We start from the raw sequence: 21175 nt of genomic DNA, 5'->3' as shown, positions 1-21175 counted from the left end.
GTCAGGGTTAAAGCAATATTAGATTGTTTTTGTCTTTGATTCCTCGTTATGATTCAAATGAATGGGTTATCAAGCTCTGTAGCTTGGTAATGACTATTCACTTGAATCAGGTGTGCTGGAGCAGGGAAACATCTAAAACATTCACGACAGTGGCCCCTAAGGACCAGGGACCAGGAGACAGCCCTGAGTCAAGAATACTGTTCTGATGAATTCATTGTAGGCCATGGTGTTAGATTTAAAAGTCAACCTTTCTTAAAACTCCTCATATCTCAACATAATCAGAGTTTTCGGGGAAAAATACGGAGCACAAGCCATTATGCAAATAAATCACCACAAACTCCAATTAAGTTGACACCGGATCAACTAACAGACATTGTAATCAATGGCTGCATTACAGGGATCACGGAACAGGCACTGCACTAGTTTTTCTGAATGTGATTTTCATAGTTTTACTTGTACGTGTTTGGTATTTTGTGCTTGGTTTTCCATATTTAGAATATACAGTTGTTTTCAGACTGAACTAGTATCTACCAGCTAGAAATACATTTTAAATTGTGAGAGAGGTAAAGATGTAACAAACTGACATTGTTTTGGTAGTGTTTGCCTGGGCCATCTCTTACCCTGAAGCTTCATCTATCTATGTCAAGAGACCTTGGCATGGCCGTCTGTCAGGGCTGTGTATGTGTGCTCTGTAAACTCTTGTTGTGGATTTTGTGTGGTCATTTTGAATTGAAAGATAAAATCGTACCTTAGTATTTTTATTATGAATTAAAAATAGTTTCATGAGTAAAGCCAAATGATCCTAAATCTATATGTCGAAATGAAAAAAAAAAACATTATCAGTCCTATTGCAAACTTGTTATTGATGCATCTGTACCAATTTACTGTATTGGGCTGTTAATGTGGGAGCTCATATGTAGGGATCATAATCCAACAATGAAACATAAAAGCCAAAAGCCAAATGCCAAAACTTAATACTTCAGCAGTGCAGCATGAGCATTTAGAGAGTCAAGTGAGTCCTTGGAAGGATCCACTTTCATGTCTTGGCAGCAGCAGGCAGCAGACAGTCCTGTATCTGGGCATCGTCCACGGCTCCCTCAGGCAGATGCACGGTCAGGGTACAGGACCGGATGCCCCCCAGGGGCTCCAGGACGTTGAACACCCGGTCCCACTCGTCTGTCTGGGGGTCATAGCGCTGCACAATGTCCACCATGCAGCGGCTGTTCCATGAGTAGCCGCCCACCACATAGATCTGGTCCTGGAACACTGCCACGCCCACATCGCTCTGGCCGCGCGGCATGGCCGCCACCACCGTCCACTGGTCGGCGGCGGGGCTGTAGTACTCACAGCCCAGCACGTCGTCGTAGTCGCTGCTGCCCCGGAAGTGGTTGCCGCCCATGACGAAGAGGTGGTCGCCCACAGTGCACATGCAGTGCAGGCCGCGCAGCTCTGTCATGTCCGCCCGCCGGCTCCAGGAGTCCGTGTCGGGGTCGTAGCAATACAGCTCCTTCTGAAACGTGTCTCTGGTGATGCCACCTATGGGATTAGGAAAATTTCGTGTTTTTTATTTGTATGTACAGAGAGTACATGTACAGGTACACTTTTCATCAAGTAATATTTCAATGAAATGCATTTTCTAATAACAGTTTTTGTGCCAGTATTCAGTATCTGAGAAAGAATATTGTCTGTCAAAATGGATGACACACAGAAGGAAGTAAAGCATGTCTGAGCTGTTAGATAGTGGTCAGGTACCCTCTTTCTCTCTTCTCGTATTTGTTAGAACTGCACAGAGTAAAACATTTCTGATATGAACAGGAAGGATGTGGTGCTTTGAGATATGTCCATCGCAACAATGTCACCCCCACACACTGCGGAATTCACCTGTTCCTTTGCAACAGTGCATGTTTACTTGACCAAAGTAATTCTTGAAATTTGAAATGCTCTCGATAGCTTTGGGTTAACCTCAGTGACAATGTGACCTCATTTAAACAAATGTGTTTGCTGGCACAGTCACATATTTGACAGTCACATATTTATTTAACATTTTATTAATTTAGTGGACGCTTTATAGTATACATGCATAGTTCTAAAGTATTTTTGTGGTCACTTTCTGCTCATGTACAGTAACGGCAACATCTGTTTATGATTTTGGCCTAGACACTAGTTTCTCTTCCACGGTTGCAATGGTAACATTACAGAACCCAACCAAGATGCATTTCGAACAAACCAGAAATGTTTTGCCAGTCTGTCAAAGCTGTAGAGCAGTAGATGCTAAGTAGAGTGTAACTGCCTTTGCGCATCGTGAATTGTTTTGTTCAAAAACAGTCCAGATGTCCACGGTTACTGCCGTTTGAATCTGAATGGAAAATTTGAATGGAAGCCTCACCTGAGACGTACATCAGCTCCCCATGGACGGTCCCTGCGTGGCCGTAGTGGGGCTCAATCATATGCGACACAAACGTCCACTCATTCTTTCTAAGGTCGTAGCACTCCACTGAGTCTGTAAGGGATGAAAAAAAATATGAAAAACATGTAGATCAGAATGGAACTCACATCTTGAGGAGCCATAGTGACTTACCAATCTCTCCCGAGGCGTTCCTACCCCCCACAGCAAAGATCCTCCCCTTGAGCGCGCTCAAGTGGAAGAAGGTCCTCTTCTCGTTCAGCGACGCTACCTGCAGCCACCTGTTGAAGCGCGGGTCGTATCGGTACGCGCTGTCCACCGCCGTCTTGCCCTTGGTGTCATAGGTGCTCTGTCCCCCGACAATGTAGAGGAAGCCCCCTAGCAGCGCCACGCCGTGCTGATAGCGAGGCACCTCCATGGGCTGAAGCGCCCTCCAGTGGCCGCTCTCCTCATCGTAGAGCCGCAGCTCTCGGCTCACCACCAGCTGCTGCCGCATCACGCCACCCAGCGCCAGCAGGTGCCTGGCGTCCGACCGGATGCGCGTGCGCTCGGTCTGCAGTGCCGGCTGGAGGAAGGGCATCATCTGGTAGTTGCTGGCCTCCAGCAGGAGGTTGACGCAGGCGGTGTCGGAGCGCATCACGGTGTTCCCGTCGGTGCCCTCGTCCTCCTGGGAGATTTGCATGAGCTCCATGGGGCTCATGAGGGGGAAGCGGATGTGGCGCATCAGGGCGTAGACGGAGGAGCGGCGGGCGGGCGGGTCGTGGTCCAGCCAGGCCCTGGCAATGCGGTATAGCTCCATCTCAGAGAAGCCCTTCAAGGAGTCGCTGGCTAGGGCATAGGCCAGGCTGGTCTGGGAGAGCTTCAGGTAGCGGCCGCTCTGCACCAGATCCGAGAGGTTCTGACACACAAACTCCCCGATGTTTACCTTCACCTCCTCCAGGAGCATGTCTGCGGCGATGCGCTCCACCTCTATGCAGTTATCGATGGTGATCTACAAGAAACACGAAAACAAGACAACATGGATCCATAAGTGTCCATTCAAACCCACTTCAGACATTCTATACCTCAGCCAGCTGTGGTCCTCTCACCTCACTGCTCAGGAGCTCGTTGCAGAACCCCAGGACGGGCAGCACCTGCAGGAAGTTGGCCGCCTCCAGAGTGTCCTGCAGGTTGGCCAAGCAGAGGTTCACCCTGGAGGTGTAGATGAAGTCTATGATGTTCTTCAGGCCTGTTTTGCTCACGCCATGCAGCTTGATCTCCCTCATCTCCTGCTCTCTCATTCCGCCTGTCAAACAGACATGAAAAACATTCTCTTGGATATTAAAATGTGGTATGCACATTGGAATTGGTGTCCAATTTTGGCAATAGCCAATGATCTTAAAAGCTGTAGGTTTATGTCAGGCATATTGTATGAAAATAAGTTCTCATCTCTCTAATAATAACAGGAATATCTGTGTGTTTGTGTGTTTTCATGTGTCCTTTTTATAATCCAACGGAGTGCAGTGTTCAGATCAGGATTGAGATTTTTGGCAGAAACAATCCCCATATATCATGGGAACTCCTCACAGCCCCTTCACTCTGATTGGTCCTCTGGTCATCCCTTTAACCATCACTGTGACACACTCCAGTGTAAGTGTAACATTTACTTTCTTGTGTGGATAGTTAAGGCTAGTTTGTTAAGAAGATTGGCTGTTTTCATGCATCACTCAAAAAAGTATCAAGTATTTCATTTCCAAAAAGTAGTTTATGTGAACTTAGTGCATGTTTCCCAGGGACCCAGCTACTCCTGGAGATGTGTGTCCAGGAGAACGTGGCCTCCTTCATCTACACAAGCAGCATTGAGGTGGCCGGGCCCAATCCCAGGGGCGATCCCATTATCAACGGTGACGAGGACACCCCTTACACCCACTGACCTACACAGTTGACTGACCTGCACTAATGGCTTCTACAAGCCGAAAAGATGTTACATTTACATTTAGTCATTTAGCAGACGCCCTTATCCAGAGCGACTTACAGTAAGTACAGGGACATTCCCCCGAGGCAAGTAGGGTGAAGTGCCTTGCCCAAGGACACAACGTCATCTGCATGGGCGGGAATTGAACCGGCAACCTTCTAATTACTAGCCCGATTCCCTAACCGCTCAGCCACCTGACTCCCCATCCACAGATGTGGATATAACAAGCCAAAAACAGGCATTATTTATGTCAGTGTGATTCAGAAAATCCAAGACTATTTTACTGATGAAATACTGATTAGCTAAGAAATAAATAAATAGAATATTTAAAGTAGATGGTGTATTTCAGTAGGTATAGCTGGAAGGTTATTAGCTACAAGTACTGAATGCTAAATCAACATGCTTTAAAAGGGTTTCCTTTATGGATGAAATTCTGGCTAGCTAACAGAACGACAATATAAAGTGTATACTTTCAGTATAGATCAGTGAATTTTGTTACATACATTTACGTGTTTACTGATGTCAAAATTACCTGCACAATGCAAATGGGTAACACTTTATAATAAGTCAACGCTTTTTGGCATTTACAAAGTGTTAACTAATAGTTAGTTAATCCTTTATAAAACATTTTGAAACATTAACAATATATTATTAAATAGTTAATAAGCTTATTATTAAACACTATGTTGATCATTAATAAACACTGTTAAAAAATATGTATTTTATTCATAATACAATTCATAAGGTGTTTGATAACCGCATTATCATACTTTATAGACAGCTTGTTAATATAGTTGCAAACCAGTAGTTTAAAAGGTGTTAATGGTACATGAGCTGGTATAGAAAGCATTAGCAAATGGTGAACAAACCATTTACATTACCTTTATAAAGCATGAGTAAATAACTAACAACATATTTACTTATGTCTTTAATTAATGTATGCCAAGTCGAATACAGGATGTACACTATGCTTTGCAAATATCTTAACAACTATTTTATAAAGACTTACTAATGATGCAACTTCTGATTAGTAATGCAAGTTATAAAGCATTTACTAACTGTTAGTTAAGGCTTTTGCGTGACCTAATCTAAAGTGTGAACTATCTATGCCTTATTAAGCATTTATAGAAAGACTATAGGCCTATAGATGTTGTGTTTTTGTTTTTTTAGAAGAAATAGCTGTTAATTTATTTACCTGGGTAATAAAATAGTATTTTATTTCCATTAAGAAGCAATACAGTAGAATTGGTATAAAAGTTGGTTACCCAAAGCTGTATTTTATTTTCCAAAAATGGCTGTAATAAACTGCAAATGTTTAGCTACTCCTCGACAGGTCTGCAAACGCCTTTGAAAGCAGAGATTTGTTTCAAACGTTTGTTAACCGAGACCGTAGGTCGAGGTTTAGAAACAAATCGTTTTAACAAATTGAGGCGACAAAGCGTTTGCTGACCTGTCGAAGAGTAAACATTTGGTTTCTTATATACTACAACAATACGTGGGAAGATCCCAAATCAAACACGGCGAATCTGGAGCAGACGCCATCTTGTCAGAGCAATCAGCTGCACTTGTACTGGTGACGTCCCTACATCTCCAAGGCAACATATCAACAACTCTTTTGAGAACGTCTTCTGGACCAATAAGAACAGCATATTGGTTCAATTGCAACAACAGTACGAGCGTTCTGATTGGCTAATGGGTAGTCATGCCAGCCGGGTACGTATTCTTATTGCCCTCCGCTGATGTCATCTTCAAAATGAGCGAGATCCAGCTGACAATGAAGACATCAACAGCGACGAGGAAATTCTTAACTTTCTAAAAGAGCAAAACATTTCTCAGGCTTATTCTGCGGGGGGGGGGCCTCATGTGTTTTCGTTACGGGCCTGGTTGCATCATTAGTAAGTCTTTATAAAATAGTTGTTAAGATATCTGCTAAGTATTAGTGTACATAATGTATTCGACTTGGCGTACATTAATTAAAGACATAAGTAAATATGTTGTTAGTTATTTACTCATGCTTTGTAAAGGTAATGTAAATGGTTTGTTCACCATTTGCTAATGCTTTCTATAGCAGCTCATGTACCACTAACACCTTTTAAACTACTGGTTTGCAACTATATTAACAAGCTGTCTATAAAGTATGATAATGCAGTTATCAAACACCTTATGAATTGTATTATGAATAAAATCCATAATATTTAACAGTGTTTATTAATGATCAACATAGTGTTTAATAATAAGATTATTAACTATTTAATAATGTATTGTTAATGTTTCAAAATGTTTTATAAAGAATTAACTAACCACTTTAGCCTCCTTGGGTCGGTTTCTTAAGGCATGGATATAGGGACAGGAACAATGTTCGTATGAATTTAGTCTCCTCTGTCATTATTTATGAGAATACGATACATTTACATTTAGTCATTTAGCAGACGCTCTTATCCAGAGCGACTTACAGTAAGTACAGGGACATTCCTCTGAGGCATGTAGGGTGAAGTGCCTTGCCCAAGGACACAACATCAGTTGGCATGACCGGGAATCGAACTGGCAACCTTCGGATTACTAGCCCGATTCCCTCACCGCTCAGCCACCTGACTCCACAGATACAGAAAATACAATACTGTTTTGCAGCATTGCATAGCACAAATACAAAGAAACATAGCAAACACCCCTTAGGCTACATAATCATTTGCATGAATGTACCAGAGCATTGGTAATTAGTTTAAAATAATAAGAAATTGCTTTTATGATGTGCATAAGTGAATAGAATAGATGATGTGGAAGTACTTCAGAGATGACAGAATTTCAATTGTGATCTGAGAAGTAGACCTACCAAAGCCACTGAGAAGAACTTTCATCACCAGCTGCATCATGGGCACTGCACTAGTTACAGCAGGGTAGGTACATTTTGCACACCTAGCAATTTTATATTGACTTGAAAGGACTTGGATTCAAACCAAAATATCCCACCCCTCCCTTCAAAGCCACTCTTTCAAAACACATGAACACACTGCCTGACTACTGCCGGGAGGTGGGTAGATAAACAGACAAGTAGCCTGTCCAATCATTAGTGCCAGTCCGACCTTAATGATTGGTTGTGTTTATTACAGTCCTGCAATGCCCACAGATATCGTGTTTATTTAATTTTACTGTCAAACCTTTAGATTTATTGGTTGCTATCAGGATGTGAAGTTTATTTCAGCAAATACGACAAAAGGTGCTTCTAAACAACATTACCTGCCTTTACAGGGATGCTAAAATGAAAGAAAGTTTTTCCTGTTATCTGCGGTACTATTCATCTGTCTAGATTGTTTTGTTGAATGGCAGAGTTTTGGAGATGTCTGCCTTCTCTTAAATATAAAGGAACTAGAGGGCACTCGGCTTGTGGAACTCAAAGCGCCAAAAAATACAACAATAAACTCAACACCAATGTCTCTTTGCAGAAATCGAGACCCAATTACTCAAGACAATCCAAAGACCTTGTTGTGGGCAATTTTATGTAGGAACGATTTTCTTTTAACCAAACTGTACCCGCCAACGACATCAACATGCATCAAGGAAGTGTACACCTACTCATGGGTAAGTGCGGTGCACGGTGATATGGTTGCCAGGTGTAGTTTTTAAATTATTTCATTTTTTAAATTATAGCACTACAAGTAAGAGGGAAAAATATGTATTTACTGGGACTGTCACTTTAAGTGTTATTCAGTACAGGAAACACATGGACACATCTTTGTATGGTGCAAACAGCCCTGAGGTGACATCATCTTCTTCTGTACTTGCAAATGATTCAACCTCAAATATGTACAGGGGAAGGATTTACTCCTCCATACTCACCAGTGAACATGGCCTTGAAGTAGTCACTGGCGGACGCCATGATGACTCGGTGTACTGGAAACGTGTCACTGCTGTCCCCCGGCACCAGGGTGACGTCACACAGTGTCTTGTCTCCTCTGAACTGCTCAAGTCCCTTTGGAAAAAGTGAAGCATGTTGTAACTCACCCACAGAGGCTGGTGCATGGAGCATATCTCAAATCAAAAGGTGTACAACTTTGTCACCATAAGTCTATTGAAATTAATGTTCTTTGCGTTGTACCTGCAAGATGGCCGCCCCATGCTCTGTGCTGCTGAACACCCTATTCAGGGGCCGAGGGGGGAGTTTTGGCTTCTGCGTGACAGGGGGGAGTTTTGGGGGGGTCTCAACGGCTTTGGAGGCTAGTTCTGATGATGCTGGGGGTAGAGGTTTAGGAACAGATAGTGCTGGTCTGTCCTCCTGAGCAGAGGGTCTGTCTGGCTGGGCAGCCTGGGGTGGTTGGGCAGGCTGGGGGGGTTGGGGTGGTTGGGCAGGCTGGGGGGGCGGGGCTCTGTTATGGTTCCGGCTCCCCAGACGAGACAGCCGGCGGTGCAGTTTCCCTGGTCCACTGTCATCTCCGCTGCCATGGAAACAGAGGACAGGTTTGAGTGACATCACCATCCACAGCAGGACATCCTGTACAACATTCATCCTGATGGTGTTTGTTTGTTTGTTTGTTTACATGTGGTTCTCTGCCCAGATTCCTACATGGGATCTTTCCAGCTGCTCTTACACGTGTTGATGTCTACAGCAATGCACATGTCTTGTAACAAATGTAAAACATCTGTTATCATAGCGACTGTTTACAGAGTCCCAGTCACTTACCCCATGTGCTCTGGTATTTGTTGACGTTGCTGCTGACGTCTCTGTGAAGAACTCCTTCAACAAAGACATAATGTGAGTTAAAGTTAGTCATAGTTTGAAAAAAGAGGAACCTGATCATTTGCTTCCTGCATCAAACTGCACTGACCTAGTTGTTTAAAGTAATACTGAAACTGCTGTTTTGGAACTGTGTAGTTTTAGACCCACAAATGTTTTTACAGTTTCTGTTACAACCATGTGTGGATGCATGGTATCACAGATTTTCTTTGGTTTTCTGATGTAACTCAATTTCATTACTTTTAGAATTTCTTAATTACTGCATATTTCAAACTTCTTGAGGTTTTGCCATTCAAAATCTCTCATGTCTCAGAAGTACAAATTCTGCATCACTTTCTGCTTGGGGTCTCTTCAGACAGCACAACATCTACCAACTTCACATTGTAAAATAACTTACCTTGAAGTTATCCTCCTCAACAGACTCACTCTCTGGTCCCCCTCCAGCATGCACACCTAGAATAACCCAGTTTCTGAATGCTCAGTGCAGAAGCTGGATGCTCTCTCAACACTGGGGTGAGCAAACCAGACCTCAGGGACTTCCTGTGTTAGTTCTCTTTTTCTCTATCTTTCCGTGTCTTGACTTTCCCCACCTTTCTGTTGACACACTTGCTATTGTCAAGACTCGTCTAGAGAACAGCTTTTGATATATTGAAGAAATCACTAAGATTAAAAGTTTACATTGATGTTATATTATATATATTATTACACATCTTCTCTGAAGAAGTGTCTACAAACTACATTTAAACTTATCATAGTAATATAAATATTTTCTTATATTTTATATATTATTTTAACACAGACCATAAACCTAACCCCATGTCTCACATAAAACACCATTAACAACAATGTTTAACATTGTTTAACACACACACTTAACATAAGAGACAGAAATCCAGTAACAAAGTTTTTAATCTCAAAGTCGTCAGATCTCAAGTCATCAAGCATCAAGCCTCTCTTGACTCTACAGTTGAGGCCATCACTGTTTCACTCTTTTTGGAGACATTACACTCTAGAATACAACATACTAGATCTACCATTGCTAGTAGTGTAATGCTTTAGTGTTTTTTCCATTCATAGCGCTCTATCTTCATCTTACAACCATAACAATCATTACTATCAGATCTGAGGACGTGCAAACCCCACTGTTGCAGCATCCTCCCGTTCCTATTTCACTTACTCAAGCCACTCTGCCCACACCTACACTGTAGTCACCCAATCAGCCTGAGAGTCTGAAATAGTTTGCATCAGAGGCCATCTTGCTTTCCGATAGTGGCCAATTAGTGACCTCAAGGTACAGAAATGAACTATCAATCTATGATTACATATTCCAGAAGCTTTTTTTCATATTGAAAAGTTATATTATAGCATGCACTGTAAGATCCATATGTGAATGAATAATGCTGTCAAATTCTCAATTCTTTAAGAGATATTTATGATCTGAAACTCAAAGCAGAAAGCCACAGTTTGACTAGTTATTATGTGGTCATAGTTGTCTTGCTTAAGCCCCTGCTGTCATCTCAAAGTTTGGCTAACTGAATCAGATTCTTGTTTATCTCAGCCACGTTCCTGCACCCTGAAATAGAAGACACCCCCCAACATTTTTTATATTAAAATATGTTTTTAAAACTATTTTAACATAACGTCAGTCTTTGACAAACAGGGTCTATCGGTAAACTCACCAGATAAAGCCATGGACAGACGGAACTCATCATTTAAAATCTGCAGTACTTCCTTCACCCCATCTTCACCCTGCAGAACCAGATAGAATCACTCATAGGTGCTCCAACATATTTTACATGGAGGTGAGGTTCCGTTAAAAACAATGTAACCGATTCAAGATTAATGTTAATTCAAATTTAATTATTACAACTTAAATGGTTTGTATTTAGTAACTTAATATTTGGGGATTCAGTAGACATTTTTCATGATTCATTTCAATGTCCCTAAAACTCAGCCTGCCTGTTGCTGTTACCTTGTAGGCAAGGCCCCACACGGCTGGCCTGCCAATGAACACACACTTGGCTCCCAGGGCCACGGCCTTCAGCACGTCGCTGCCTGTGCGGATCCCTCCGTCCAGGTACACCTCGATCCTGCCCTGCACCATGTCCACGATCTCAGACAGGACATCTATCTGTGGCAGGAGACAGCAGAAACACACTTTCATGGAGATATCACGTCAGTATTCAGTTCTCATGGTAGGTGACCTAAACTGGGAGATAATCTTCAGACCAGGATGACTGTCTGACTACAGTTACACAATCAAGTCATACAGTTACGTACAATTATGTCAGGTGTGGCAAATGTAACTACTGGGGTAGCTGCAGCAACTAACCATAACCAATTAAGGGTTTTCTAGTGTCGGTTATGGAAAGTGTGGTCGATGTTATACAGTAGATGGGTGTGGTAAAGTATATAGAAGGTGCAGTGGAGGCTATAGAAGGTGTCACATCTTGGAGGTAGTTGTTCTCACCGTGGCCGGACCTCCATCCAGCTGCCGACCCCCGTGATTGGACACGATGATGCCCTGGACGCCGTGCTCCACGGCCAGCTCAGCGTCCTCCTTGGTCAGGATGCCCTTGATGATGATGGGCAGGCGGGTGAGGGACTGCAGCCAGTACACGTCCTTCCAGCTGATGGAGGGGTCCAGGGTGTTGGCTGGGACCCCGTACTCCTCTGGCCCTGCGGTCTCCTGCAAGGTCAGCCGTGACACCCAGACACACCACACACACACACACACACACACACACACACACACACACACAACCAGACACACGCACACAACCACCTAGTATCAGTGCCCGTTCCTCAAGTCATTGATTGAATGGTGTATTGTTATGTGTAGTGAATAAAAGGTGTTGCCATCTGCTACCACTCAGCTGTACATAGTCTATTGCATGCTATAAGATATGAAAGTTGTGGTTATTTACCGTTACCTGGAAGACCCCATCAAAGTTCTTCACCTTCAGATGTGGTGGCAGCTGGAACTGGTTGCGTATGTCGCTGCGGCGCTTACCGGTGTAGGGAACGTCAACAGTGAGAACAAGGGCCTTGTATCCCAGCGCCTCTACCCGGTTGACAAGCTGCTCGGACAGCTTGCGGTCCCGGTACACGTACAGCTGGAACCAGCGGTAGCCGGTAGGAGCTGCAGCCACAATTTCTTCTACCGAGCAGGTCGAGTAGGTGCTGGTGATGTAGCAGGTGTTCACAGACTCCGTAGCTGAGGTGCAGGAAGCCAGGTGAGAGACAGAGAGATGTTATCAGCCACATCACCACCAGCAGTGTTGGTGTATGAGCCACAGCTGCTATATGCTACACCACAGCAGTGTTGCATTGCCATCTAGTGGTTAAATGTCTCAATGCCTGGGAGTTGGACTGGTTAAAAACACAAGTCCAACTGTTGGTAGGGTTTCATCAATTTTCCCTTCTGAATGTCTTCTCTAGACATGCAAACATGGTTCCTCCATTAGGACTGCAACGTTATATCATAGGTGAGAGTGCTGCAGATGGCTGCAGGCTATCCTCACCCCTAGCAGTGGCCACTTCTCCCTCGTGCCAGGCCAGACAGTGGAAGGCTGTTGGTGCGATGCCCACTGGGAAGCTGATCTCCGTGCCAAGGACCGTGGTCCTGGTGTCGCTCACAGACACGTCACGCAGTACGCGCGGCCTCAGCCGGATCCTGAAGGGGGGGTGGGGGGGGGGGTATTAGCTGGATCACGCTCCGGTCAGCCAGCCCGTACATCTCTGACCGTACATCTGGCCTGTGTGTTAGGACGATGTAGGACAGAGGGAGCCGGAAAGGTCTGTGCATTTATAGGAGGGATGTGCAGGTCTATGGGTGAAGTATTCTTTGCGCCTCTGTTAAGGTGCGGGGATTGTGTGAAGTGTAGTTCAAGGAGGTACCGTTTGTAGGCCAGCAAATTGTCATCCCTGGTGCAGCATTCGTCTGCTCCGGCGGCATAGTAGTCCCAGGTGGCCTTGGACAGGTGCTCCTTGGCATACTCCTCGAAGTCTGTGAGACACACCATAGCCATCTCGGCACAGCGCCCACCCTCTCTGTCACATCAGTGGGTGCATTGGTATGAAGAAGTGTACATATATTTTTGTTTATGTAAAAGAGTATTTTGAATTTATTAGTACCTGCTTCACCAAAGTTGTTTTTTATTTATTTATTGGGTGTGCTCAAGCCTTCGGCGAGAGCACAACCTTTGTTCTCTCACATATATATTATTATTTATTTTTTTATTTCTTTTTGCCCCCCTAAAACTCAGTCAATATTTGGCCTACATAGACAACGTAGGTGTCAAAAGTTCGTCTTGGTAGCGATTGAGTTGCTTCTATTGGAATTTACGTTCCGTTGCATGGTTTAGGCTCAAGTTAAGTTTTTGTGGCGAAAAGTGAAGCTAACGGTGGCTAATTTGCTAGCCACAGTCACTGACGTTACCAACGTCACTACGTCACTAACGTCACGAAAACACGCGTGACTACCTTTGGCAGAACATTCGTTTCGCATCTGTTAACTTGGGGGATAGCTAGGCTAACTATAGCTTTACTGCAAGGCAGCTGCAGAAACGCCACAAGCACAGAGGCCAGGGTGATAACTATTTACTCATTTTACTTTGTGATATGACACACAATTGTGATGTGTAATGTACAGTATAAGCTGATATTAAGGAAGTACATCTACTTTCGGAAACAGTAGTCTACTATTTCACTGAAGTATTAGCATCATGACATTAGCCTGTGTTGCCCGGGCAACACATACTACAGTGGTCTATGATGTAGCGTTATCTGTTTTCAATCGTTAAAATAAACATTCCTCACATATACATTTTCGTTGTAGGATTTATTCTGACATTAGTAAACGATTTGTTGGTGAAATGACCATTACCTGTGGTTTCAAACCAGTGTAGCTCACTGCAACGCTGTAGCTTACGCGAGACACACTACAAAAACATCTACACTACAGTACACAGCTGTTTAGGAAGTCAAACGGCGACAGAACATGTTCGGCACTCCCCTTACTTAAATCAAAAGTCTAACTACTAACCTGAACTTCATTGCCACAGCCTAAACGTTGTCAATCTGTTCATGAAAATAATTAATTTCATCTTAAACCGTACAACGGAACGTTAAATCCAATTCAACCAACGCAATCGCTACCAAGACGAACACAGCAGTGGTCTAGTACTGTACCGTAGTAGTACAATTTACCGGGGCAGCTTCTCCACACAGGGCTATATCGCATTTTGCGTTGTTACTGACAATGATCGCTACCAGTGAGCTTTTTATGAATGAGCGATTTTCCACTAAATAAATGTCAAGCTTATTTACGTTTTGGGGGGCATATTTTCAGTTAGCAGATGGTACTGTTTGAATCGCGATTCCATCTTCTACTGCCGGGTAACGTCGTAGAATAATCTTCAAAGGGGGTTCTTTATTAATGAATGAATGCAATGAGTAGGCTAAATGCCTGAAAATATCATGAGAAGGGAAAAACTTAAAATGACGTTTAAATCATAGAGATTAGGTCAATTTTTACACCGGTCTGCCAAATGTATTCGTTTTGATTCAACGATGAGGCTGCCTCTTGCAGGGGAAATGAGAAGACATCTATTTCATTCTACACTTCACTCGTATTTTGAGTTGTAAATGAGCAGCAAAAAAAAAGATGCTTTTAAATCTATGTAATATTTATACATAATAAGTAGGCCCTATGCATTTTTATATAAAATATACAGGAATATCAGTTGTAAAAATGGCATTAAAATCCTTGTACAACCGACGCAAGCAAGCACACCCTACAATTTCCCCAGAAATTGTACCCTCTCTAGTTTACAAATTATCTGTATATTGTTTAGAACACTCATTGGGCCACATTCACTCAAATGTGCATAGACATGTTCTTACTTTAGCGTGCACAATAAGTGTGGACGCAAACGTACCGTTGTTTTCGTGAAACGTGCGCACCGGCCAATTTTGTTCTACAATTCTAACAGACAGGCACGTGCCCGCAATTTGCAATCAGTATACTGCTACGCCCCTATTTCTATATATCTTGCCAGTCGGAAACGGCTGACACGCTATTCGTCACTCACATGTCGGTCTCTGAAGACCAAGTGGCTGCCAATTAACACATGCGCTGTTTCGTGGCACTAGATAGTGTAGTCAATTTGCTAATTCAAATAACCAATAATTATTGGCCAGGTCAATAAAAACTATGAAAACCGAAACATTTCAAAATGGACATTGTAAAATAACGCATTGTACGCTATGACCGGGTTTTTTTGTTTTCATTGTAAAATATTTCATTATGACAATAATTGATGAGGATGAAAGGGCGTCAATGTTAAGGTTATGAACTTGGTCAATGTATTAGAAAATGTACGGGTTTAATTATTAGTGCATATAAAATATTTTTTTAATGTTTTAACATGGCATGCTTTTAGTTAAAAGGTGTTTGTTTACATTTTCTAAAACAGCCGGGGCCGTCATAATTTCTCAGAGTACGAACAAATTCAGTTAAGGAAATATCGACGAATCCGGGATTTGTGCGAAAAACATTTGTAAACACTGTTTACGGACAGATTTCTGGTAACGCCCTGTTTGTGAATTAGACCCAAATACTGAAATGCCAAATCATAAGACTGAACGGCACAGAAATACGCCTAACATTCTATAACCCAACAATAGTAGACCTACTTTCGTTTTACAAAATACAGTAGTAGTCTAACAGTGGATAGCCTACAGGGACTTCAGCCTGTATAATACCTACTGTACCTATTAGATGTCATTCGGAGCGTCTGTTAGCTTGTGCAGATCAAGGTAGTCAACCAACCAACAAAGTTAGAGCAGGGTTGACGATTAGCACACCTCTGGTGAACTATACCAAGTAACAGAGGAAATCCAGGGGAGTACAACCAGTAGCCTACTGCATGCAGCAAAAGTAGAAGAATATATTTTATCTGCTTGTACCAGTAACAGTGGTTGTAGATAAGACTTGATAAAAGTAGGTAAGACTAAAGTAAAAAGTGACCCCTTAAAAACGCAAACTTTCTAAAACAAGGCCGACAGTAAATAGTTAAAGTTTACTCAGTTCTCTTGCACTATGGACTCCATTATAGAATAACCATGTTCTGACATAATTCCAGGATTCTTCAGTCATCAACTGACCAGACATTCTATTCTGTCCAACATCCCTAGGTAGAACCATGCAATCCTGCCTAGATGTTACGTATGCTTAACGTCATCAATTCTAATACCTATTAAACTGAGAGATCAGCTCTACCGGTGAGTGTGTGACCCCACGGTGACCCCTGGCCTCTTTGTATTTACAATGGCAGGAAATGTGCTGATGACCGTGAGACCCATAGTGAGCTACCATGGTGACTGTTATACCACTCTACACACTACAGTATAGCCAGGTACATTACAGTTTTTCATGATTGCTAAAACACATTTCTTGAAACAGTCAACCATTTTGTCAAAACTGTAAACACAAAACCAAATATTCAAACTCAATTTCCAAAACCTCTGTCTCTTCCGGCAAAATCAAACACTCGCTCCTAAACCATGTAACCTGTGCTCAAAATCAAACTATGCTTTCAAATCATAAACACAACCAATCAATATATAAACACTATGGAGCAATCATTAGACACAATACAAAAAAATGGAGAACACAGCATCCAGGGCATGTAGTTACATGTAAAGAATAATTTGTTTATGTTTACACAGTAAATTCATTTACTGTAGCAATAAAGAAAATGGGTTTTGGATTTCGAAACACTGGATTTTGGTGTTTCAACACCCATTGACACTTTCCTGATGTATGACTATGTTTACTGTGTTCTGCACCTCTCTTTCGCCAACCATCTCTGGAGGAGGGGATCCCTCACTGAATTTCTCATCCCAAGGTTTCTTAGTAATTTTTTTCTCCTCAAGTGAGTTTTTCTGTGAGTTTTTTCCTTGTCTTCCTTGAAGCTTGAGGTTGATGAGGGGCAGTTCTATGGGCGTATGTGAAGCCCTTTGTGACATTCCTTGTAAAAAGGGCTATACAAATACTGTAAATTTGATTTGATTTTAAAATATTACAATTTTTCACAATTGTTAACACACGTTTCTCAAAACAATAACGGCTTTATCAAAACTGCTTACACAAAACCTCACACACAAAATGCTAAACCTGACACTACCTTTGCAAGATGACTCTTTGCCATCAAATCTCTTACGTAAAGTAACCATCACAACTTACATAGTACTGTCAACAAAGAACAAAGAAAAGACCCTCTGGTGTGCTGGATCCAGCCTTGAAAACACTCCACACCTATGTTACAGTACCACAGGCCAATTCCATTGCCTGTAGGAAATGTACCCTGGTATATGGGTTTCAGTCATAGACCTTTCACCGCCACACAGAGAAAAACTCTTCAATTGGGTTGAGAAAAGGGCTGTATGGTGGAAGGCAAACATTTACATAAAAAAATTCAGGTTGATGTTGAACTATTCTCGTATACGACCACGGTGAAAGCTGATTGTCCCAAACCAGCATTAGAAACAAGTGTGAAGAATTTTGAGTCATTGTGTTTTACAGATGACAACTGTGTTGTAGTTGTGTTTACTGTTTGCCGCCTGTGTTTACCATTTTGCAGCACAAGTGCATCACAGTGCAAAATGTGTTTAGTGAATGAGAATGTGTTTAGAGTTTTGCCAAAAGAGTGTCTGATTTGACAAATTGGTTTAGTTCACTGAACATTTGATTCAGAGAATGGGGTTTAGTGTTTTAGCAATTGTGAAAAACTGTAAGCATTACACAGGGCCTGACGTACTGTACATTCAATAATGACTGGAGTTAGATGACTGACCAGGGTGCCCTCAACACAGAGGCCCGGTCAGCCAGCAGAGATGGGTTTGTGTTGGAGGTGTGGACATGTGTATCTCACCGGTAACAACCACAACTAGAGATGCTCATTCTGTCTGGATGGACTTGACAGCTCCTGAAATATACATAACCTGAGGAGGATATCACAGTAAACTGGACACGTGCTACACTGTTTGAAGCATACACCAAGTAAAAAGAATGGTCGGGAAAGGAAGATAAATATTAATTGGCAGAGCTGTATTTCATACCTGTATAAACACTAGAGCTTTGATTTATACTGTGTATGACTGAACACTGAGCTGTAAACACTTGAGGGCAGTGTAATACTGAATAAAAGACGTGCTTTATCTCCAACGGCAACCATGACAGTCCAGAGCAGGACACCAGTACAAACACCAACATGGCTTCAGTATCAACACAACAGCATACAGCTCACCAACAACTATTGGCAGTTTTGACAGGAACACATCACAGCTACTTCAACACACTAAGTGTTGTTTCTTTGCTCTTTAAATTACATTTATTTTTCTCTTGTAACATATCTTTGCTATTCTTAGTCAGTGTAAAAAGTTTTTAATTTTGTAGTCGGAACTAACAATCATTTGTCCATTAACTCCCAGTGGAGATTGAGAGCACTTTGTTGAAGTACAGTTCCAGAGGCCCAAAGGTGTGTGTGACTTATTCATGAATACACCATCTATGGATAATTTTGTTTCAGATAATCGTCAGGAGACTTGGATCATAATTACAATATTTATAATTTATAATAATAAAAGTTGCTATCATTTCAAATCTAATAACTAAGAATTAGAAGTGAACCCCCTCCTGAGAATACCAAAGTGTTTCATTACATCATGTTAACTAACAAAGTCCTTTGAGTCCTGTGTTATGTGGAATGGACAGCAAGTCCTATCCAACAAGATGATGGTAGTTTCCTGCATCCATTTGAGATATTAGGAACGTAGATAGTATCTGGAAACACCCTGTTGCACATTAAACAGGAAGAGTAAATCCGAAATGTCTTACCTTAATCGTCCTGGTTTGGTGGCCTAGCCTGTCGCCTCTCATGTGACACACACTCCCCCCTCCCCCCCTCCCAGTTTCCCTCAGCCCCCCCCACCCCCCTCAGCCTTTGCTCTGCCCACAGAGGCCAACCTCTCCTGTCAGCACTCTGTGGGCCCCGCTCCCTCTTTGTATGCATTCATATAAAAGGGGCAGAGCAGCACCTCGGGTCAACAGCGTGTTGAATGCCTGGTGTGTCAGAGTTCCTGCTCTGAGGGTGTGTGTGTGCTTTGACAGGACAGAGTGTGTGTGTGCTTTGACAGGACATGTCCTGATGCATGGGATAACCTCCCTGAATGGATTTCATTGATTAGACTGATTTTCAGTTCTTAAATCACCATTGTCTCCCTCAGACGAGTTCTTTCCACACCATATGGCACAGTTGTGAAGATCGCTCCCGTGAAAGTTGTTGTTTGTGTTTATCACAATGCAAGGAGCTCTAGCTGACACAGATCTTTAGTGTCATTGATGACTGGTGTCCATTACACAAAGGTCCTTGGCCATTCTTCTTAACCCTTGTGCTGCCTTCGGGTCACATGACCCAAAGGTTCATAACAAACCATCGTTGTGTTTACCCAATTTTACCCAATCCAAAAACAAATAAAAATAATTTTCTTTTAACCTTTGCAATGTGGGGGGTCTGAGACAGCCCAACGGTTCAAAGAAAATGATTCACTTTGTTTTTGTGTGCGGTAAAGTTGTCGCAATACGACGGTGGGTCACAATGACTGATGGGTCAGAATGACCCGAAGATAACACAAGGGTTAAAATGCTGCCGTCTCATAAACTGTGGATGGAGGGATGAAAAGAAAGCGTGAGAGAAGCGTGAGAGAGTATAAGCAAAAGCAAGAGTGAAAGAGCGTGAGAGAGCATGAGAGCAAATTCAGTGAATGTCACGGTGTCTCAACTCTCCACGAACGTAACAAAACGCCCAGAGAAGTTGTTCAAGCATTTTAAAACAGCAGTGGGTGCAGTGATGTTTAAATTAGATTCTGTCTCTCTATTTCATTACAGCTTTCAAATTCAATTTATCCATTGTACATTCAATCTCTGCGGTAACAGAGCCAGGCTTCTTGAAAACATCTCTCTCTGTGAGAGTAGTATGTGTTTGAAGTGCGTCGACTGTGAAGGTGAGTGCTGGGTCTGAGGCAGGGGCCAAGTCTCACACGTTGGCGCCCCCTGAGGGAGGGGTGGTGTTACCTGCTAGAAGTGAGGTGTAAATTGTGTTAATGCTCAGTTGGCTCTGATGCCTATCGTGGACCGTATCTCGCTGCTGCTCCTGAGACGTGTTTGGGGGGTGCGGGTGGAAAACCTCTTCCATATGCTGCGTCTGCCCCAGGCAACAGCCAGGCTGGCCCGGGACATGTGGGATGCATTGTCTAGGTGTTTTCCTTCGCCGCTCCTCTCTCTGCCCTGCCTCTCTACCCTGCCTTCCTCTGCCCTGTCTCTCTCTGCCCTGCCTCTCTACCCTGCCTTCCTCTGCCCTGTCTCTCGCTGCCCTGCATCTCTACCCTGCCTCTCTCTGCCCTGCCTCTCTACCCTGCCTTCCTCTGCCCTGTCTCTCGCTGCCCTGCATCTCTATACCCTTCTTCTCTGTACCCCGTCTCTCTCTACCCTGCCTGTCTCTACCTTGCCTCTCTACTCTGCCTCTTTCTACTTTTCCCTTCTCTATCCTGGCCCTCTCTCTACCCTGACTTTCTCTCTACCCTGACTTTGTCCTGCCTCTCTCTACTCTCTACTAGGCCCTCTTTTTACTCTGCCTCTCTCTATCCTACCTTTTCTTACCCTGATTTTCTCTACACTGCCTCTCTATCCTACCTCTCTCTTCCTTGCCTCTCTCTGCCACTTCCTACTCTGACTCTTGCTACCATGCCTCTCTCAACCCTGCTTCTCGGTCCTGCCTCTGTAAACCCTGCCTCTATCTCGCTTCTCTCTCTACCCTACCTCTCTTTGCCCTGCCTCTTTCTACTCAGCCTCTCTCTATCCTGCCTTTTCTTGTCTTTGTATGAAACATTAAAAACACATTTTTATTTTAAATATATATAATACAATTTGAGCTTACTCTGGCTCTAACATAATGCTGTAAACCAATCATTCCTACAAACGTAGATCAGGCTTTTGACCTGAACGACTATGTGGTGACTTGGG

General features: G+C 43.0%; 2 protein-coding genes across 5 annotated transcripts; both read right to left on the bottom strand.

Moving 5' to 3' along the window:
* Window positions 1-742: 742 nt before the first annotated feature.
* Window positions 743-9852, bottom strand: si:rp71-68n21.9 (kelch-like protein 9). The gene is made up of 8 exons (XM_062457598.1): window positions 9485-9852; window positions 9034-9087; window positions 8452-8788; window positions 8193-8325; window positions 3493-3689; window positions 2579-3395; window positions 2387-2500; window positions 743-1536 (listed from the first exon to the last, which is right to left on the bottom strand). The coding sequence occupies exons 1-8, from the start codon at window positions 9532-9534 to the stop codon at window positions 1037-1039; spliced, it is 2202 nt and encodes a 733-aa protein (XP_062313582.1). The 5' UTR covers window positions 9535-9852; the 3' UTR covers window positions 743-1036.
* Window positions 9853-9978: 126 nt separating this feature from the next.
* hao2 (hydroxyacid oxidase 2 (long chain)) lies at window positions 9979-19115 on the bottom strand. Of its 4 annotated transcripts, none has more exons than XM_062457648.1 (9): window positions 18992-19016; window positions 18027-18096; window positions 12988-13140; window positions 12612-12763; window positions 12021-12304; window positions 11558-11776; window positions 11060-11218; window positions 10767-10836; window positions 9979-10660 (listed from the first exon to the last, which is right to left on the bottom strand). In XM_062457648.1, the coding sequence occupies exons 2-9, from the start codon at window positions 18053-18055 to the stop codon at window positions 10605-10607; spliced, it is 1122 nt and encodes a 373-aa protein (XP_062313632.1). In that variant the 5' UTR covers window positions 18056-18096; window positions 18992-19016; the 3' UTR covers window positions 9979-10604. The 4 variants fall into 4 exon arrangements, with proteins under 4 accessions (XP_062313632.1, XP_062313631.1, XP_062313634.1 ...); XM_062457647.1 differs by having other exon boundaries at window positions 12015-12304; window positions 18992-19012; XM_062457650.1 differs by lacking the exon at window positions 18027-18096 and having other exon boundaries at window positions 12015-12304; window positions 18992-19115.
* Between the last annotated feature and the right edge of the window lie 2060 nt (window positions 19116-21175).

Source organism: Osmerus eperlanus, chromosome 3, assembly GCF_963692335.1.
Source record: "Osmerus eperlanus chromosome 3, fOsmEpe2.1, whole genome shotgun sequence".
In the NCBI taxonomy this organism is placed as follows: Eukaryota; Metazoa; Chordata; class Actinopteri; order Osmeriformes; family Osmeridae; genus Osmerus; species Osmerus eperlanus.
The sequence above is the reverse complement of the archived record's forward strand: the minus strand, read 5'-3'. Positions and strand labels throughout refer to the sequence as shown.